The sequence below is a fragment of the Somniosus microcephalus genome, unplaced genomic scaffold (genome assembly GCF_052327205.1).
Source record: "Somniosus microcephalus isolate GS21.2 unplaced genomic scaffold, FLI_Smic_1.0 unresolved_chr6, whole genome shotgun sequence".
Lineage (NCBI taxonomy): Eukaryota > Metazoa > Chordata > Chondrichthyes > Squaliformes > Somniosidae > Somniosus > Somniosus microcephalus.
Window position 1 is genome coordinate 32,871,702 of NW_028225184.1, and position 15,446 is coordinate 32,887,147.

Below are 15,446 nucleotides of genomic sequence, written 5' to 3' on the forward strand. Positions count from 1 at the left end.
AGGTATTGATTATCTTTGTATAAGTAGAACGATTTGCCTCGATAATCTCCGGTCACATTGCAGGTAATGGTGATCGCCTCTCCTACTACATACACCCCACTCGGTTGATCAAGTGATATCATTGGTGTAGTTAGCGGATCTGTGGTAAAATAAATATAAAGTACAGTTAGAAATGGATCTGCGGATTTCCACGTGCAGTGCAAGGTTGGGAACTCATTGATGATTGTGCGGTGTTGAAGCACAGTTTCCCATCGGATACAGAGATTCCGCAATAGGGGAGTTCGGGAATTGATTATAAAAAAAGATTGACTTGCATTTCTCTAGCGCCATGCATAACCATGGGACGTCCCAAAGCAGTTTACAGCCAATTTAGTAATCTTGAAGTGTATTCGCTGTTGTTATGTGGGAAATCAAATGGTGGTGCCAAAGAACCAAAATCCGCTCAAGTTCTCGGTCCAAAGTCCGGTTTCAGGCCAGAGATTTTACTCGGGGATGCGAGCGGAACAAGGAAATGGTTGCTTTGAAATGCCCAGTGCTGTTACTTTAGCAAGGTGAAGATGAGATCAGAGAGAGTGAAAGTCTTCATTATTCCCATAGCAGCGACTGGTACCACTGCAAGTATGATACCCCCGCCAACAGAAGGCAGTGAGCAACCAGTCTAAGCGAGGCTTTGAGTGTCACACTTTTGAAATAATTTAGCCGTTTTTGCGAGCACACAATTATTTTTATAATTACCATTGTGGTTGTCGCTGGCATGTCCAGCAACTACTGTCAATCCCTAGTTTCCCCTCCAGAAGGTGTGGGTGGCCTTCTAATTGAACCTTAGTGAGGCCAGTGTGGTCAAAGTGCACAACAATGTAATGAATTGTAAGGGTTGGACGTACCAACGATGAAGGAACAGCGATCTATGTCCAAGTCAGGATGGTGTGTGACTTGGAGGGGAACTTTGAGGCGGTGATGTTCCCATGTACCTGCGGCCCTTGTCCTTCTAGGAGGAATAGAACGCTGGTTTGGGAGGAGCAGCCGCAGAAGCCTTGGTGACTTGCTGCAGTGCATATTGTAGATGGGAAACACTGCAGCGACTTTGCGCCGGTGGTGGACAGAGTGAATGTTTAATGTGCTGCATGGTTTGCCAATCAAGTGAGCTGCGTTGTCTTGGATTGTGTCACGCTTCCTGATTTGCAGCTGCTCTCACCCAGAGATGTGGAGAGTATTCAATCACACTCTGGAGTTGTGCATGGAGATGGTGGAAAGGCTTTGTGGAGTCAGGAGGTGAGACACTCGCCGCAGAATTCCCTGCCTCAGACCTGCTCTAGTAGCCACTGTGTTTATTTGAAGGTGAATTTGGAGTGGATGTTGTTCCCATGCACCTGCTGCCCTTGTCCTTCTGGCTGGTGGAGGTCCCGTGTAAGTGAAATGCTGACGAAATGCAATGAAGAGAGAGATATGGAAACCAACAAAGTAATTCGATTAAAATATCACACATAATAGGATCATTTTGAAAGTCTTGGCACGCAGATTCTGTTCTCGGACAGAGAAACCTGTAATCTGTTATGGCCAGCCCATCTGGAAAGCTTCTTGAGCTGACACTACACTCAGTGGAGTTAAATCCCACACGCTGTGCTTTCATTGTGGCAATAAAATTTAAAGTTTAAACATGAAGTGGGACATTTTTTTGGAGGCGGATCCTTGAACAAAGTGTTTATGATTCGATTTTATACACATAATTAAATGGAAAGCTTTATCAGGCAGGGCTGAAAACGGGCGGCCGAATCGCTAGCGCCCGTTTTGAGCTACCGCCCGTGACGAATTTCATCGCCTTATCTCCAGTAATGCCCTTTGTCGGTAATGGATTCACATCAATTGAACACAGGTCCAGAATTACATGAATCCTTTCGAGAATTGATCAATAGGTTCAAAACCCATTCGGTTTCTTCCTCTATCCTAATATTAAAACATTCATGTTGTTCCAATGATTAAAGCATGATTTTATAAAAATTCCAAGACCTTGATAAAATCATACAAAATCCATTGATCCCTGTCACTCACCTGCTACAGTGACCATCACAGACTCGCTACGATGAGATTCTAACCGTCTTCCCTTGACAGAGGTTTTATAGTGGCACTGGTACCGCCCTCCCTGGCCTTTACTGGTAACTGGGATTTTTCCAATGTTGTCCTTTCTGATATTTTGATAGGATTGCAGATATTGATTATCTTTGTAAAAGTAGAACAATTTATCTCGATAATCTTCAGTCAAGGTGCAGGAAATGGTGACCGTCTCTCCTACTACATACACCCCACTCGGTTGATCAAGAGTTATCACTGGTGTAGTTAGCGGAGCTGTGGTGAAATAAATAGAAAGTACAATTAGAAATGCATCTGGGGATTTTCATGTAAAGTGCAAGGTTGGGATCTCAATGATGATTGTGCGGTGCTGAAGCACAGTTTCACATCGGATACAGAGATTCCACAAAAGGAGAGTTGGGGATTCGATTATGAAGAAAAAAAGACTTGCATTTTTCTAGCGCCTTTCATGATCTTGGAACGTCCCAAAGCAATTTACAGCCAATTTTGTAATTTTAAAGTATTTTCGCTGTTGTAATGTAGGAAATCAAATGGCGGTGCGAAAGAACCTAAATCAGCTTCAGTTCACTCTCCAAAGTTTGGTTTTAGGCCGGAGATTTTACTCTGGGGTACAAGCGAAAAAACAAAAAGGTTCCTTTGAAAAGCCCACTGCTGCTAATTTAGCCCAAGTGAAGATGAGATCAGAGAGAGTAAAAGTCTCCATTATTCCCATAACAGCGACCGGCAGCAGTGCAAGTAAGATACCTCCACCAACGGAAGGCAGAGAGCAACCAAAATCAGCGAGGCTTTGATAGTCACTCATTTCAAATAATTAAGCCGTTTTTGTGAGCACGCAATTATTGTTATCTTTACCGTTGTGGTTGTCACTGGCGTGGCCAACAACTACTGTCAATCCTAGTTTCCCCTTCAGAAGGTGTGGGTGGTTTTCTAATTGAACCTTAGCGAGGCCGGTGTGGTCAAAGTGCAAAACAATGTCGTGAGTTCAAATTTTTTACCTACCGACGATGAAAGAACAGCGATATATATCCAAGTCAGGCTGATTTGTGACTTGGAGGTGAACTTGGAGGTGGTGGTGTTCCCATGCGCCTCCTGCACTTATCCTTCTAGGTGGGAGAGGTTGCAGGTTTGGGAGGTGCTGCTGAAGAAGTCTTGGTGACTTGGTGCAGTGCAACTTGTAGATGGTAAACACTGCAGCCACTTTGTGCCGGTGGTGGATAGAGTGACTGTTTAAAGTGCTGCATAATTTGCCAGTCAAGTGACCTGCTTTGTCTTGGATTGTGTCACGCTTCCTGAGTTGCAGCTGCTCTCATCCAGAGATGTGGAGAGTATTCAATCCCACTCTTGACTTGTGCAAAGAGATGGTGGAAAGGCTTTGTGGAGTCAGGAGGTGAGACACTCGCCACAGAATTCCCTGCCTCCGACCAGCTCTAGTAGTCACAGTGTTTATGTGGAGGTGAATTTGGAGCGGATGTTGTTCCCATGAGTCTGCTGCCCTTGTCGTTCTGGCTGGTGAAGGTCCCGTGGAATTGAAATACTATCGAAATGCAATGCAGGGAGAGAGATGGAAACCCACGAGATAATTAGATTAAAATATCGTGCATATCAAGATATTATTGAAAATCTCAGCACGCAGATTCTCCTGTCAGCTTGCAGAGCTTCTTGAGATGACAGTACACTCAGTGGGGTTAAATCCCTGGCGCCGTGCTGTCATTGTGGCACTAATCGTTGATTGTTCGAACCTCTAGTGATAAACATTTTCTTAGGCGGATCCTTGAATCAGGCGGCCGCAATTTGATTTTGTACACATAATTAAATGGAAAACATAATCAGGCGGGTCATAAAATGAGCGGCAAATCGCTATCGCCCATGTAATGCTACCGCAGGCCATATGTTTCATTCTCCTATATTGTCATTATGTGAGAGACAAGCAGTGATATCCGATTGTATTACAGTGAAAAAATTGATTCTTACCCATTACCGTTACCTCCACGGTATCACTTCGGTCTGAGGTTATCTGCCGCTCTGTCATTGTTTCCTTATACACACAGGAGTAATCTTCTCTTGCTTTTAATCAGGTCCCGAACTCCACTTTTGTGGAATCTCAGTCCCCAATGAATGGACTTCCCTCCAACGTAGCACAATCACTTTTGAGTGAACAAATGACATGAACAACCGCAGATCTATTTCTAATTGTGCTTTCCGTTAATTTTACCTCAGATCCGCTAACAAAGCCAGTGATGTCTCTTGAACAACCGAGTGGGGTGTATGTAGTAGGAGAGAGGGTCACCATTACCTGCAATGTGACCGGAGATTATCGCAATAAAGCCTTCTACTTTGACAGAGATGGCCCAATGCTGCCCTCTAGCCCAATCGTAACAAAGGGCAACATTGCAACATTCCTGATTACACAGCGTAACCAAAGAGGGCGGTACCAATGCCAATATGGAATCTCCTTCAATGGAAGGCAATTATTTTCCCCGCTGAGTGAGGCTATTACGCTGACAATAGTAGGTGAGTAACAGGGGGCAGAGTTTATTAATATGTCTATGCAACATGCTTGGTATTTTCAAAAATCCATGTTTTATTCACAATACCAAAATGAAATGTTTAACGTTAGGAGAAAGGAATAAAAGCGAATGGCCTTTGATCTCATTGCTCAAAGCTTGACAGGATCCATGTAACAATGGCCCTGAATACACCGCTGTGCAACTACGGTTATTAACAGCAATACTGAGATATTGCACCTGAAATTTGTCTCGGGTGGAGGAGCAAAAAAGACGAAAGTGAATCGGCTGCACGTTTTTACGCTATCCGATTCCATTTTGTGTGATATTAAACCTACTCGCTCAGCAGAAAACTGGCCGGTGGTCATTTACATTGTCCTGGCTATATCCAGCTCACAGCTTACAGCTTATGGTGGGCAATTGTGAGCAAATCCACCAAGCGGGAAAGAGCTTGTTTCGGGCCGGTTTCACGATTTACTCTCCGCCCAATTTTACCATTAATTTACTTCAGTACAACGTAAAATCGGGTCGGCTGATTGGGTCACAACCTTTCGGAAATTACTTTCATTTGACTTCAAGGAGAGTATAATAGTCTGGGGTGAAAAGCGGATTGCAGAACCGTTCACGCCCGGCGGGATATTGATTTCTTGTTATCCTCACAGCTCATCCTCACAAACCATTAATATCACTTAACCTTCTGGATCAAATATTTGTGAGAGGGGAGATGGTCAGAGTTACCTGTAGAGCCCGATCTCCATATTCAGGGAGCATGTTCTATTTGTACAGAGGAGGGCAAAATAATCCAATCAAAATGGTCAAAGCCAATTCATGGGAATCCGCGATCATCTTTGACATCACGGACAGCATGGGGACTGGGTCAGAAGATTACTCCTGTGTGTATAAGGGAACAATGTCAGAGCGGCAGATAACCTCAGACCGAAGTGATACCGTGGAGGTAACGGTAATGGGTAAGAATCAATTTTTTCACTGTAATACAATCGGATATCACTGCTTGTCTCTCACATAATGACAATATATGAGAATGAAACATATGGCCTGCGGTAGCATTACATGGGCGATAGCGATTTGCTGCTCATTTTATGACCCGCCTGATTATGTTTTCCATTTAATTATGTGTACAAAATCAAATTGCGGCCGCCTGATTCAAGGATCCGCCTAAGAAAATGTTTATCACTAGAGGTTCGAACAATCAACGATTAGTGCCACAATGACAGCACGGCGCCAGGGATTTAACCCCACTGAGTGTACTGTCATCTCAAGAAGCTCTGCAAGCTTACAGGAGAATCTGCGTGCTGAGATTTTCAATAAGATCTTGATATGCACGATATTTTAATCTAATTATCTCGTGGGTTTCCATCTCTCTCCCTGCATTGCATTTCGATAGTATTTCAATTCCACGGGACCTTCACCAGCCAGAACGACAAGGGCAGCAGACTCATGGGAGCAACATCCGCTCCAAATTCACCTCCACATAAACACTGTGACTACTAGAGCTGGTCGGAGGCAGGGAATTCTGTGGCGAGTGTCTCACCTCCTGACTCCACAAAGCCTTTCCACCATCTCTTTGCACAAGTCAAGAGTGGGATTGAATACTCTCCACATCTCTGGATGAGAGCAGCTGCAACTCAGGAAGCGTGACACAATCCAAGACAAAGCAGGTCACTTGATTGGCAAATTATGCAGCACTTTAAACAGTCACTCTATCCACCACCGGCACAAAGTGGCTGCAGTGTTTACCATCTACAAGTTGCACTGCAGCAAGTCACCAAGACTTCTTCGGCAGCACCTCCCAAACCTGCAACCTCTCCCACCTAGAAGGATAAGTGCAGGAGGCGCATGGGAACACCACCACCTCCAAGTTCACCTCCAAGTCACAAATCAGCCTGACTTGGATATATATCATCATTGAGATCCCAACCTTGCGCTTTACATGAAAATCCCCAGATGCATTTCTAATTGTACTTTCTGTTTATTTCACCACAGCTCCGCTAACAACACCAGTGATAACTCTTGATCAACCGAGTGGGGTGTATGTAGTAGGAGAGACGGTCACCATTTCCTGCACCTTGACTGAAGATTATCGAGATAAATTGTTCTACTTTTACAAAGATAATCAATATCTGCAATCCTATCAAAATATCAGAAAGGACAACATTGGAAAAATCCCAGTTACCAGTAAAGGCCAGGGAGGGCGGTACCAGTGCCACTATAAAACCTCTGTCAAGGGAAGACGGTTAGAATCTCATCGTAGCGAGTCTGTGACGGTCACTGTAGCAGGTGAGTGACAGGGATCAATGGATTTTGTATGATTTTATCAAGCTCTTGGAATTTTTATAAAATCATGCTTTAATCATTGGAACAACATGAATGTTTTAATATTAGGATAGAGGAAGAAACCGAATAGGTTTTGAACCTATTGATCAATTCTCGAAAGGATTCATGTAATTCTGGACCTGTGTTCAATTGATGTGAATCCATTACCGACAAAGGGCATTACTGGAGATAAGGCGATGAAATTCGTCACGGGCGGTAGCTCAAAACGGGCGCTAGCGATTCGGCCGCCCGTTTTCAGCCCTGCCTGATAAAGCTTTCCATTTAATTATGTTTATAAAATCGAATCATAAACACTATGTTCAAGGATCCGCCTCCAAAAAAATGTCCCACTTCATGTTTAAACTTTAAATGTTATTGCCACAATGAAAGCACAGCGTGTGGGATTTAACTCCACTGAGTGTAGTGTCAGCTCAAGAAGCTTTCCGGATGGGCTGGCCATAACAGATTACAGGTTTCTCTGTCCGAGAACAGAATCTGCGTGCCAAGACTTTCAAAATGATCCTATTATGTGTGATATTTTAATCGAATTACTTTGTGGGTTTCCATATCTCTCTCTTCATTGCATTTCGTCAGCATTTCACTTACACGGGACCTCCACCAGCCAGAAGGACAAGGGCAGCAGGTGCATGGGAACAACATCCACTCCAAATTCACCTTCAAATAAACACAGTGGCTACTAGAGCAGGTCTGAGGCAGGGAATTCTGCGGCGAGTGTCTCACCTCCTGACTCCACAAAGCCTTTCCACCATCTCCTTGCACAACTCCAGAGTGTGATTGAATACTCTCCACATCTCTGGGTGAGAGCAGCTGCAAATCAGGAAGCGTGACACAACCCAAGACAACGCAGCTCACTTGATTGGCAAACCATGCAGCACATTAAACATTCACTCCGTCCACCACCGGCGCAAAGTCGCTGCAGTGTTTCCCATCTACAATATGCAGTGCAGCAAGTCACCAAGGCTTCTGCGGCTGCTCCTCCCAAACCAGCGTTCTATTCCTCCTAGAAGGACAAGGGCAGCAGGTACATGGGAACATCCCCGCCGAAAAGTTCCCCTCCAAGTCACACACCATCCTGACTTGGACATATATTGCTGTTCCTTCATCCGTGGTACGTCCAACCCTTACAATTCATTACATTGTTGTGCACTTTGACCACACTGGCCTCACTAAGGTTCAATTAGAAGGCCACCCACACCTTCTGGAGGGGAAACTAGGGATTGACAGTAGTTGCTGGACATGCCAGCGACAACCACAATGGTATATATAAAAATAATTGTGTGCTCGCAAAAACGGCTAAATTATTTCAAAAGTGTGGCACTCAAAGCCTCGCTTAGATTGGTTGCTCACTGCCTTCTGTTGGCGGGGGTGTCATACTTGCAGTGGTACCAGTCGCTGCTATGGGAATAATGAAGACTTTCACTCTCTCTGATCTCATCTTCACCTTGCTAAAGTAACAGCACTGGGCATTTCAAAGCAACCATTTCCTTGTTCCGCTCGCATCCCCGAGTAAAATCTCTGGCCTGAAACCGGACTTTGGACCGAGAACTTGAGCGGATTTTGGTTCTTTGGCACCACCATTTGATTTCCCACATAACAACAGCGAATACACTTCAAGATTACTAAATTGGCTGTAAACTGCTTTGGGACGTCCCATGGTTATGCATGGCGCTGGAGAAATGCAAGTCAATCTTTTTTTATAATCAATTCCCGAACTCCCCTATTGCGGAATCTCTGTATCCGATGGGAAACTGTGCTTCAACACCGCACAATCATCAATGAGTTCCCAACCTTGCACTGCACGTGGAAATCCGCAGATCCATTTCTAACTGTACTTTATATTTATTTTACCACAGATCCGCTAACTACACCAATGATATCACTTGATCAACCGAGTGGGGTGTATGTAGTAGGAGAGGCGATCACCATTACCTGCAATGTGACCGGAGATTATCGAGGCAAATCGTTCTACTTATACAAAGATAATCAATACCTGCAATCTGATCAAATGGTCAGAAAGGACAACATTTTAACAATCCCGGTTAACAGTACTGACCAAGGAGGGCGGTACCAGTGCAAATATGGGACCTTCGTCAATGGAAGGTGGTTAGAAACTCAGCGCAGTGAGTCTGTGATGGTCACTGTAGCAGGTGAGTGACAGGGAGCAGAGGATTTTTGTATTTTTCCAGCACTCTTGGTATGTTTATAAAATCATGCTTCTATCACTGTAACTGAATTAATGGTTTAATATTTGGAGAGAGGAATAAAACATAATTGGTTTTAAGAACATAAGGATATAAGACACAGGAGCAGGAAAGGCCATTTCGCCCTTCAAGCTTGCTCTGCCATTCAGTAGGATCATTCGCAATCTTCTACAGCATCTCCACTGTCCTGCACTATCCACATATCCCTTGATTCCCTTAATATTCAAAAATCTATCTACCTCTGTCTTGAATATACTCAACGACTGAGCCTTCACAGCCCTATGGGGTACTGAATTCCAAAGATTTATCATCCAGTCAGTGTAAAAATTTCTCCTCATCTCATTCCTAAATGGCCGAAACCTTAACCTGAGACTGTGGACCTTGGATCTAGACTCACACTTCTCCACATTCTGTTCCATTTGCCCTGTCCCTGCCCACTCACTTTGCCTGTCTATATCACCTGGAAGCCTTCTTGCATTCTCCTCACACCTTAAGTTGCACCAGCTCTGTATCATCAGCAAACTTGAATATATTACAATTGGTCCCCTAATCCAAACCATTGATGTAGATTGTGAAAAGCTGAGGCCCAAGCAAAGATCCTTACATAACCCCACTTGTTACAGCCTGCCAACCCGAAAATGAATCTTTTATTGCAACTCTCTGTTTTCTGTCCGTTAACCAATCCTCAATACATGCAAATATATTATCCCCAATCCCATGAGCCCTAATTCTGTTTAGTAACCTCGTGTTTGGCACCTTATCGAATGCCTTCTGAAAATTCAAATACACCACCTCCACTGATTCCCCCTTATCAATTCTGCCATTTACAACTTCAAAAAACTCCACCAGATTTGTCATACATGATTTCACTTTCATAAATCCGTGTTGACTCTGTCAATGCTATTTGTATTTTCTGAGTGACCTATTACCATTTCCTCAATAACAGATTCGAACTTTTTCCCTACTACTGATGTCAGGCTAACTGGCCTGTAGTTCCTCGTTTCCTCTCTCCCTCCTTTCATACATAGTGGGGCTAGGTTTTAATCTGATTCCTCAACTCTTGACAGGATTCATGTAACATGCCCTGCAATCACTCGCTGTGCACCTGCTCACCGCAAAGGGCATTACTGGAGATACTGTGACATTCCTCACGGGAATTAGCGTAAAACAGGCGAAAGCGAAACAGCCGCCCGATTCACACCCGACAGATTTCTGATTCCATTGCAGGCAATTGAAATGGAAATCCGGCGATGTGTAAAACGTGCTGATGTTGAGCTATCGCCTGCTTTAGGCTACTGTACAAGACGAATTTATACTCCATTGCGTCTGAATGTTGTGCACTCAATCCCGACGAAAAACATGAGCTCACAGTCCATGGCGACACTTGGAGGGTAACTTTAACCACATCCTGCAGGTGGAAAAGAGACGGATAGGGATCGACCTTCCATTTTACTCTCCATCCAATTATACCCTCCATTGACTTAAATGGAATCTAATATCGTGCTAGTTTACCATTGTCCCTGTGACTGAGTACTGAGGGAATGCTGTTTGATGGAGCTGAGAGATTGGATATTTAGCGATGTGAAGACAACACATTCTGACAGGGGGCGGCCGGCTATCTCTTAAAATCACGCAAAATCTGACCCTGATTTCCAATTTTACTCACTAAATGTCTGGAACTACCACAGTGGAATGTTTAACGTCAAATGGCTTCTTCCTGCCAAAGTTTTAACTCCACTGAATGTATGGTCACCTCACGAGGCACCGCCAGTGTGGGTGGCCTTGTCAGATTACAGATTCTCAGTCAGATAACCGAAACAGCGGAATGAGATTTACAAAAACATCCTGATACGCAAAATATTTTAACTTAAGTACATTTAAGGTTTCATATCACTCAATGGATTTCGTCTGCACCTCGAAATCCCTCGACTTCCATCATAAAAAAGGACGATGGCAGTCGTAGCATCTGAACAGCATAATCTCCCAGTTCCACCTCCAAGTCACACACCATCCTGACTTGGAAATATATTTGGCGTTCCTTCATCGTCGCTCGCTCAAAATCTTGGAAGTCCATACCGAACAGCATTGTGGGAGCATAAATGGGTTAAAGAAGAAGACTGACCATCATCTTCTCAAGGGCTACTGGGTTCGGGCACTAAATGCCAGCCTTGCCAGCGAAGCCCACATCCTACAGCCCAGCAACTCTGCACTGCCTGATGTGAAATGTAAATCCACACAGTTTATGGGAGTTGTTCACTCTTTTTATTCAGGTTATGGCTCGACTAAGTTAGCAGAAATGTGAATTTCAAAGGAAAATATCTTCTCCTGGTATCAAAGATGGTAATTTCAGCGATAAGCCCAGATTTTGGAACAAGATCCCCAACTGATTTATTTTCTTTTTGAAACCATCAGTTCCCTTTTTGTCGAATCTCAATTGCCGATACGAACATTTCAATTAAACACGTCACAATCGTTATTGAGTTACCAGCCTTTCATGGCACAAGAACATGCAGAAATCCATTTCTGTTGTTCTTTACATTCATTTACCACAGATGCAGTAACAATACGAAATATATCAACGTGGAAGAGTGTGACATGATATATTTGGTACGAAGAACGAGGAGAGACAATAAAAACTAAAAGCTACAACGCTAAAGTGTATGTGTAACCAGAGAAACCTGGAGGTATTTGTGCACACATTGTTGAAGGTGGCAGGGCAGGTTGACAAAACAGTTATACAAGCATACGGGATCCTGAACTTCTTAAATAGCAGAATAAAGTACAAAAGCAAGGATGTCATAATAAACATTTATAAAACACTTGTTCGGCCTCAACTGGAGCATTGGGTCTAATTCTGGGCACCGCACTCTAGGAAGGGTTGGAAGGCCTTAGAGAAGGGCAGAGAAGATTTACGAGGACGATTCCAGGGAGGACAAACCTCAGTTACGTGGATAGAGTAGAGAAGCTGGGGTAGTTCTCCTTAGAGCAGAGAAGGTGGAGAGGAAGTTTGATTTGTACAATCAGACCTGCGTCCCCTGGTTACCTACCTTGCTGTCACTGGAAAAACGTTCTCCTTATTTAATCTATCTAAACGCTTCATGATTTTGATCACCTCTATTAAATCTCTACTCAACCTTCTCTGCTCTGACGAGTCAATCACAGCTTCTCCAGTCTCTCAATATAACTGAAATCCCTCTTCCCTGGAACCATTCTGGTAAATCTCCTCTACACCATCTGTAAGGCATTGACATCCTTCCTAAAGTGTAGTGCCCTATTCTGGGACACAGTATTCCTACATGGCGTCTAACCAGTGATTCCTACAGCTTTAGCATATCTTCTTTGACTTTGTAGTCTAAGCCTCTGTTTGATACAGCTTTTCTTTAAATGTAACCTCAGCCTATCCCGCCACATTCAAAGACTTGTGCATGTGCACCCCAGGTCCCTCTGTTCCTGCACCACGTTTGAAATTGTACAATTTCGTTTAAACATTCCCTCTTAATTCTTTGTACGAAATTGTGTCACTTCACACTTATCTGCATTAGATTTCATCTGCCATGTTTCTCTCAATTTCACCAGTCTCTCTATGTAATCCTGAAATAAAAACAGAACATGCTGTAAATACTCAGCAGGCCAGGCAGCCTCTGTAGAGAGAGAAACAGTGTTAACGTTTCACATCGATGATCTTTCCTCAGAACTGGAAAACTTAGAGTTATAAAACATTTTAAGCAAATGCAGAGGCAGTGAAATGGGGAAGGGAGGAAAGATCAAATGGGAAGGTCTGTGTTAGGTTGGAAGGCAGGAAAGATTAAATTACAGTAGGTCTGATTGTACAATGCAAAAGGAGATGGTATGGGACCAGTAAAGAAACAAAAGCTGGGTCTAGAGGAAGTGTAAATGGGAATAGCAGAATCATGTCCCCTTGATGTGTGTTGATATCATCCTCACTGCTCACTATATTTTCGACTGTCTTGTCTTCTCCAAACGTTTCAGTTATCCCCTGTGTACACAAGCCCAGCTCATTCATATTTTGGTTCTCAAGAATAAGTCTATATTGCATTTTGAATCGATGGTCACTACTTGTTCCTTTCGAATTACAGGTCTACCCAAACCAAATATATCAATGGATTCCAATGTTCTTGTGAAGGGTGGAGAAGTCACCTTTAACTGTACAAGCCCACGGGAGCTTCCTGGCATCACATTTTACTTATACAGACATGGAGAAACGAATCACTCGGATGTCCAGCATGCTGCTGCAGGGTGTAATTCTCTCACCTTCACCATCAGGAATATAGGTCATTCCGATGGAGGAAGTTACACCTGCCTGTACAAAGCGGATGTGAGCGGAAGGCGGCTAACATCGGCTCTGAGTGACCCTGTACATATAACTGTAGGAGGTGAGTGAGATTCACAGAGTCACTGCATTTATCGGACCCCAGCACAAGGGGTGCTTGCATCATAGTTAGTGTGCATCAGTTGTTCTGTTTAAGGATTAAAACTGGCATGTAAATGACATCAATATGTTAAAATTCTTATTGGATGTTGACTCATAGGCTGCCCACTTTACACCCCGTCATACAGGACTGAACAGGTGGGCGATGTGACATTGCCCACTTTTATGCCAGTGCTCGAATACCCTTTGACTCTTATTCCATTAAGTGTTTGCTACTTACTGCGTGACTGATGGCAGAACTAAAGCGCTAACCATTGGATGGTTTTACTTCTCCAACTCCGATTAAAAGTTTGATTCACTCGCGTTCTCCTGTAGTTCCTCATCGATTCTATAATAGTGCAAGATTAACCCTAGGGAAGCTGAGAAAAAAAAATATTCACGTCACCGACTTTAACAAAAGGTCATTTTAACCTGGTAAGCAATAAGCAAAACAAACAATCTGCTGTTTGAAATATACAACAGTTCAGTCGGCGTCTGTGGAGAGAGCAGGATGTTGTGACAAAGGTCCGCGCCTAAAAAATTAGCTCAACTCATTCTCTCCTCGCATGCGCAGTTTTGACCCAATGACCAGAATGAAACTTACAGAATGAAACTGACTAATTTACGTGCAATCTGTTATATTTTTGCCGCCAGCTGGGAACAGTCGCTTTGTCCCAGAACACGGTTAATATCCAATGAAAGAATCAAAGAATGAACGAGGCAACTAATCAATCGAACAATGAGAATCAGCTTCGTGCTGCGTCATGTTCTCCCAATGCATTGTGACGTCAACTGCATGCCAAACCCCCGCCGACTTTATTACTGATTCGCTGATATTGCAGCACTGATTTAAGGCGGGTCATTTATTATAAAAAACAGAGGAGGAGAGAACGACTTTGAACATCTGAGGCACGTTTTCGAAACAGTGAAAATCCAAGGAACCGCTAACATTAAGTATCGCGAGTGTTGGAAATGCTATGCCATTTTATGTGAAGAGACAAGGGAATCTGAGGTCGTTCTCCTTAGAGCAGAGAATGTTAAGGGGAGATGTAATAGAATGGTTCAAAATTATGAGGGTTTACGATAGAGCAGATAAGGAGAAACTGATTCTACTGGCAGTAGGGTCGATAACCACAGGGCACAGATTAAAGATCACTGGCAAAACACAGAGGTGAGATAAAATTATTAAATAAACAAGCGAGTTGTTGTAATCTGGAATGCACTGCCTGAAAGTGAGGTGGAAGCAGATTAAATAGTGACATTCCAAAGGGAATCGGATATATACTTGAAAGTGAGAACAAAATGCAGGGCTGTGGGGAATGAGCAGAGGTGTGATACTATTTGTATAGCTCTTTCACAGGCACGATGGGCCAAATGGACTCATTATTTTCTGTGCAATTCTATGATATTATATCAACCTTTTAATTTCTTATGTATTTTTTCTGCTTTGGAATTCACTCCGGATCCACTGCCTGTTAAGCTGCAGATTATCTATTTTTTGTAGAAACTGTTGTTTAACTTGGTTACGCTGTGTCCCTTTACCTCACTTAGATAAATCCTTTGCGCTGGAGGCTGGTGTTGGCTCTGCTGTGGGTCTGATTCTCATCTTTGTTCTGTTGGGTGTGTGCTTCTGGAAGAAAGGTGGGTTAATCAACATGCATTATCCATTCATTACAGACACGCAGACCATGCTTACTGCCGCCTCTCCATGAACACAGTACAGACAACCTCCTCCAACCATCTCCCACTTCACCCATAAGCTCGGACTGTAAATATTTGGAAATCGTAGACTGACAGGCGAAATAGCGAGGGTCGAAGCAGAAAGGGTCCTGGGTAGAAATGCGTCTTTGGTGGAAGCACATAACGGGA

At 43.5% G+C, this 15,446-nt stretch overlaps 1 protein-coding gene across 1 annotated transcript; it reads left to right on the forward strand.

The window, feature by feature from the left end:
* The first annotated feature begins 4,320 nt into the window (after positions 1-4,320).
* Positions 4,321-15,441, forward strand: LOC147087178 (Fc receptor-like protein 5). Its single transcript, XM_085978207.1, has 5 exons — positions 4,321-4,599; positions 6,597-6,890; positions 8,801-9,094; positions 13,246-13,542; positions 15,129-15,441. The coding sequence occupies exons 1-5, from the start codon at positions 4,326-4,328 to the stop codon at positions 15,287-15,289; spliced, it is 1,320 nt and encodes a 439-aa protein (XP_085834333.1). The 5' UTR covers positions 4,321-4,325; the 3' UTR covers positions 15,290-15,441.
* The last annotated feature ends 5 nt before the right edge of the window (positions 15,442-15,446 follow it).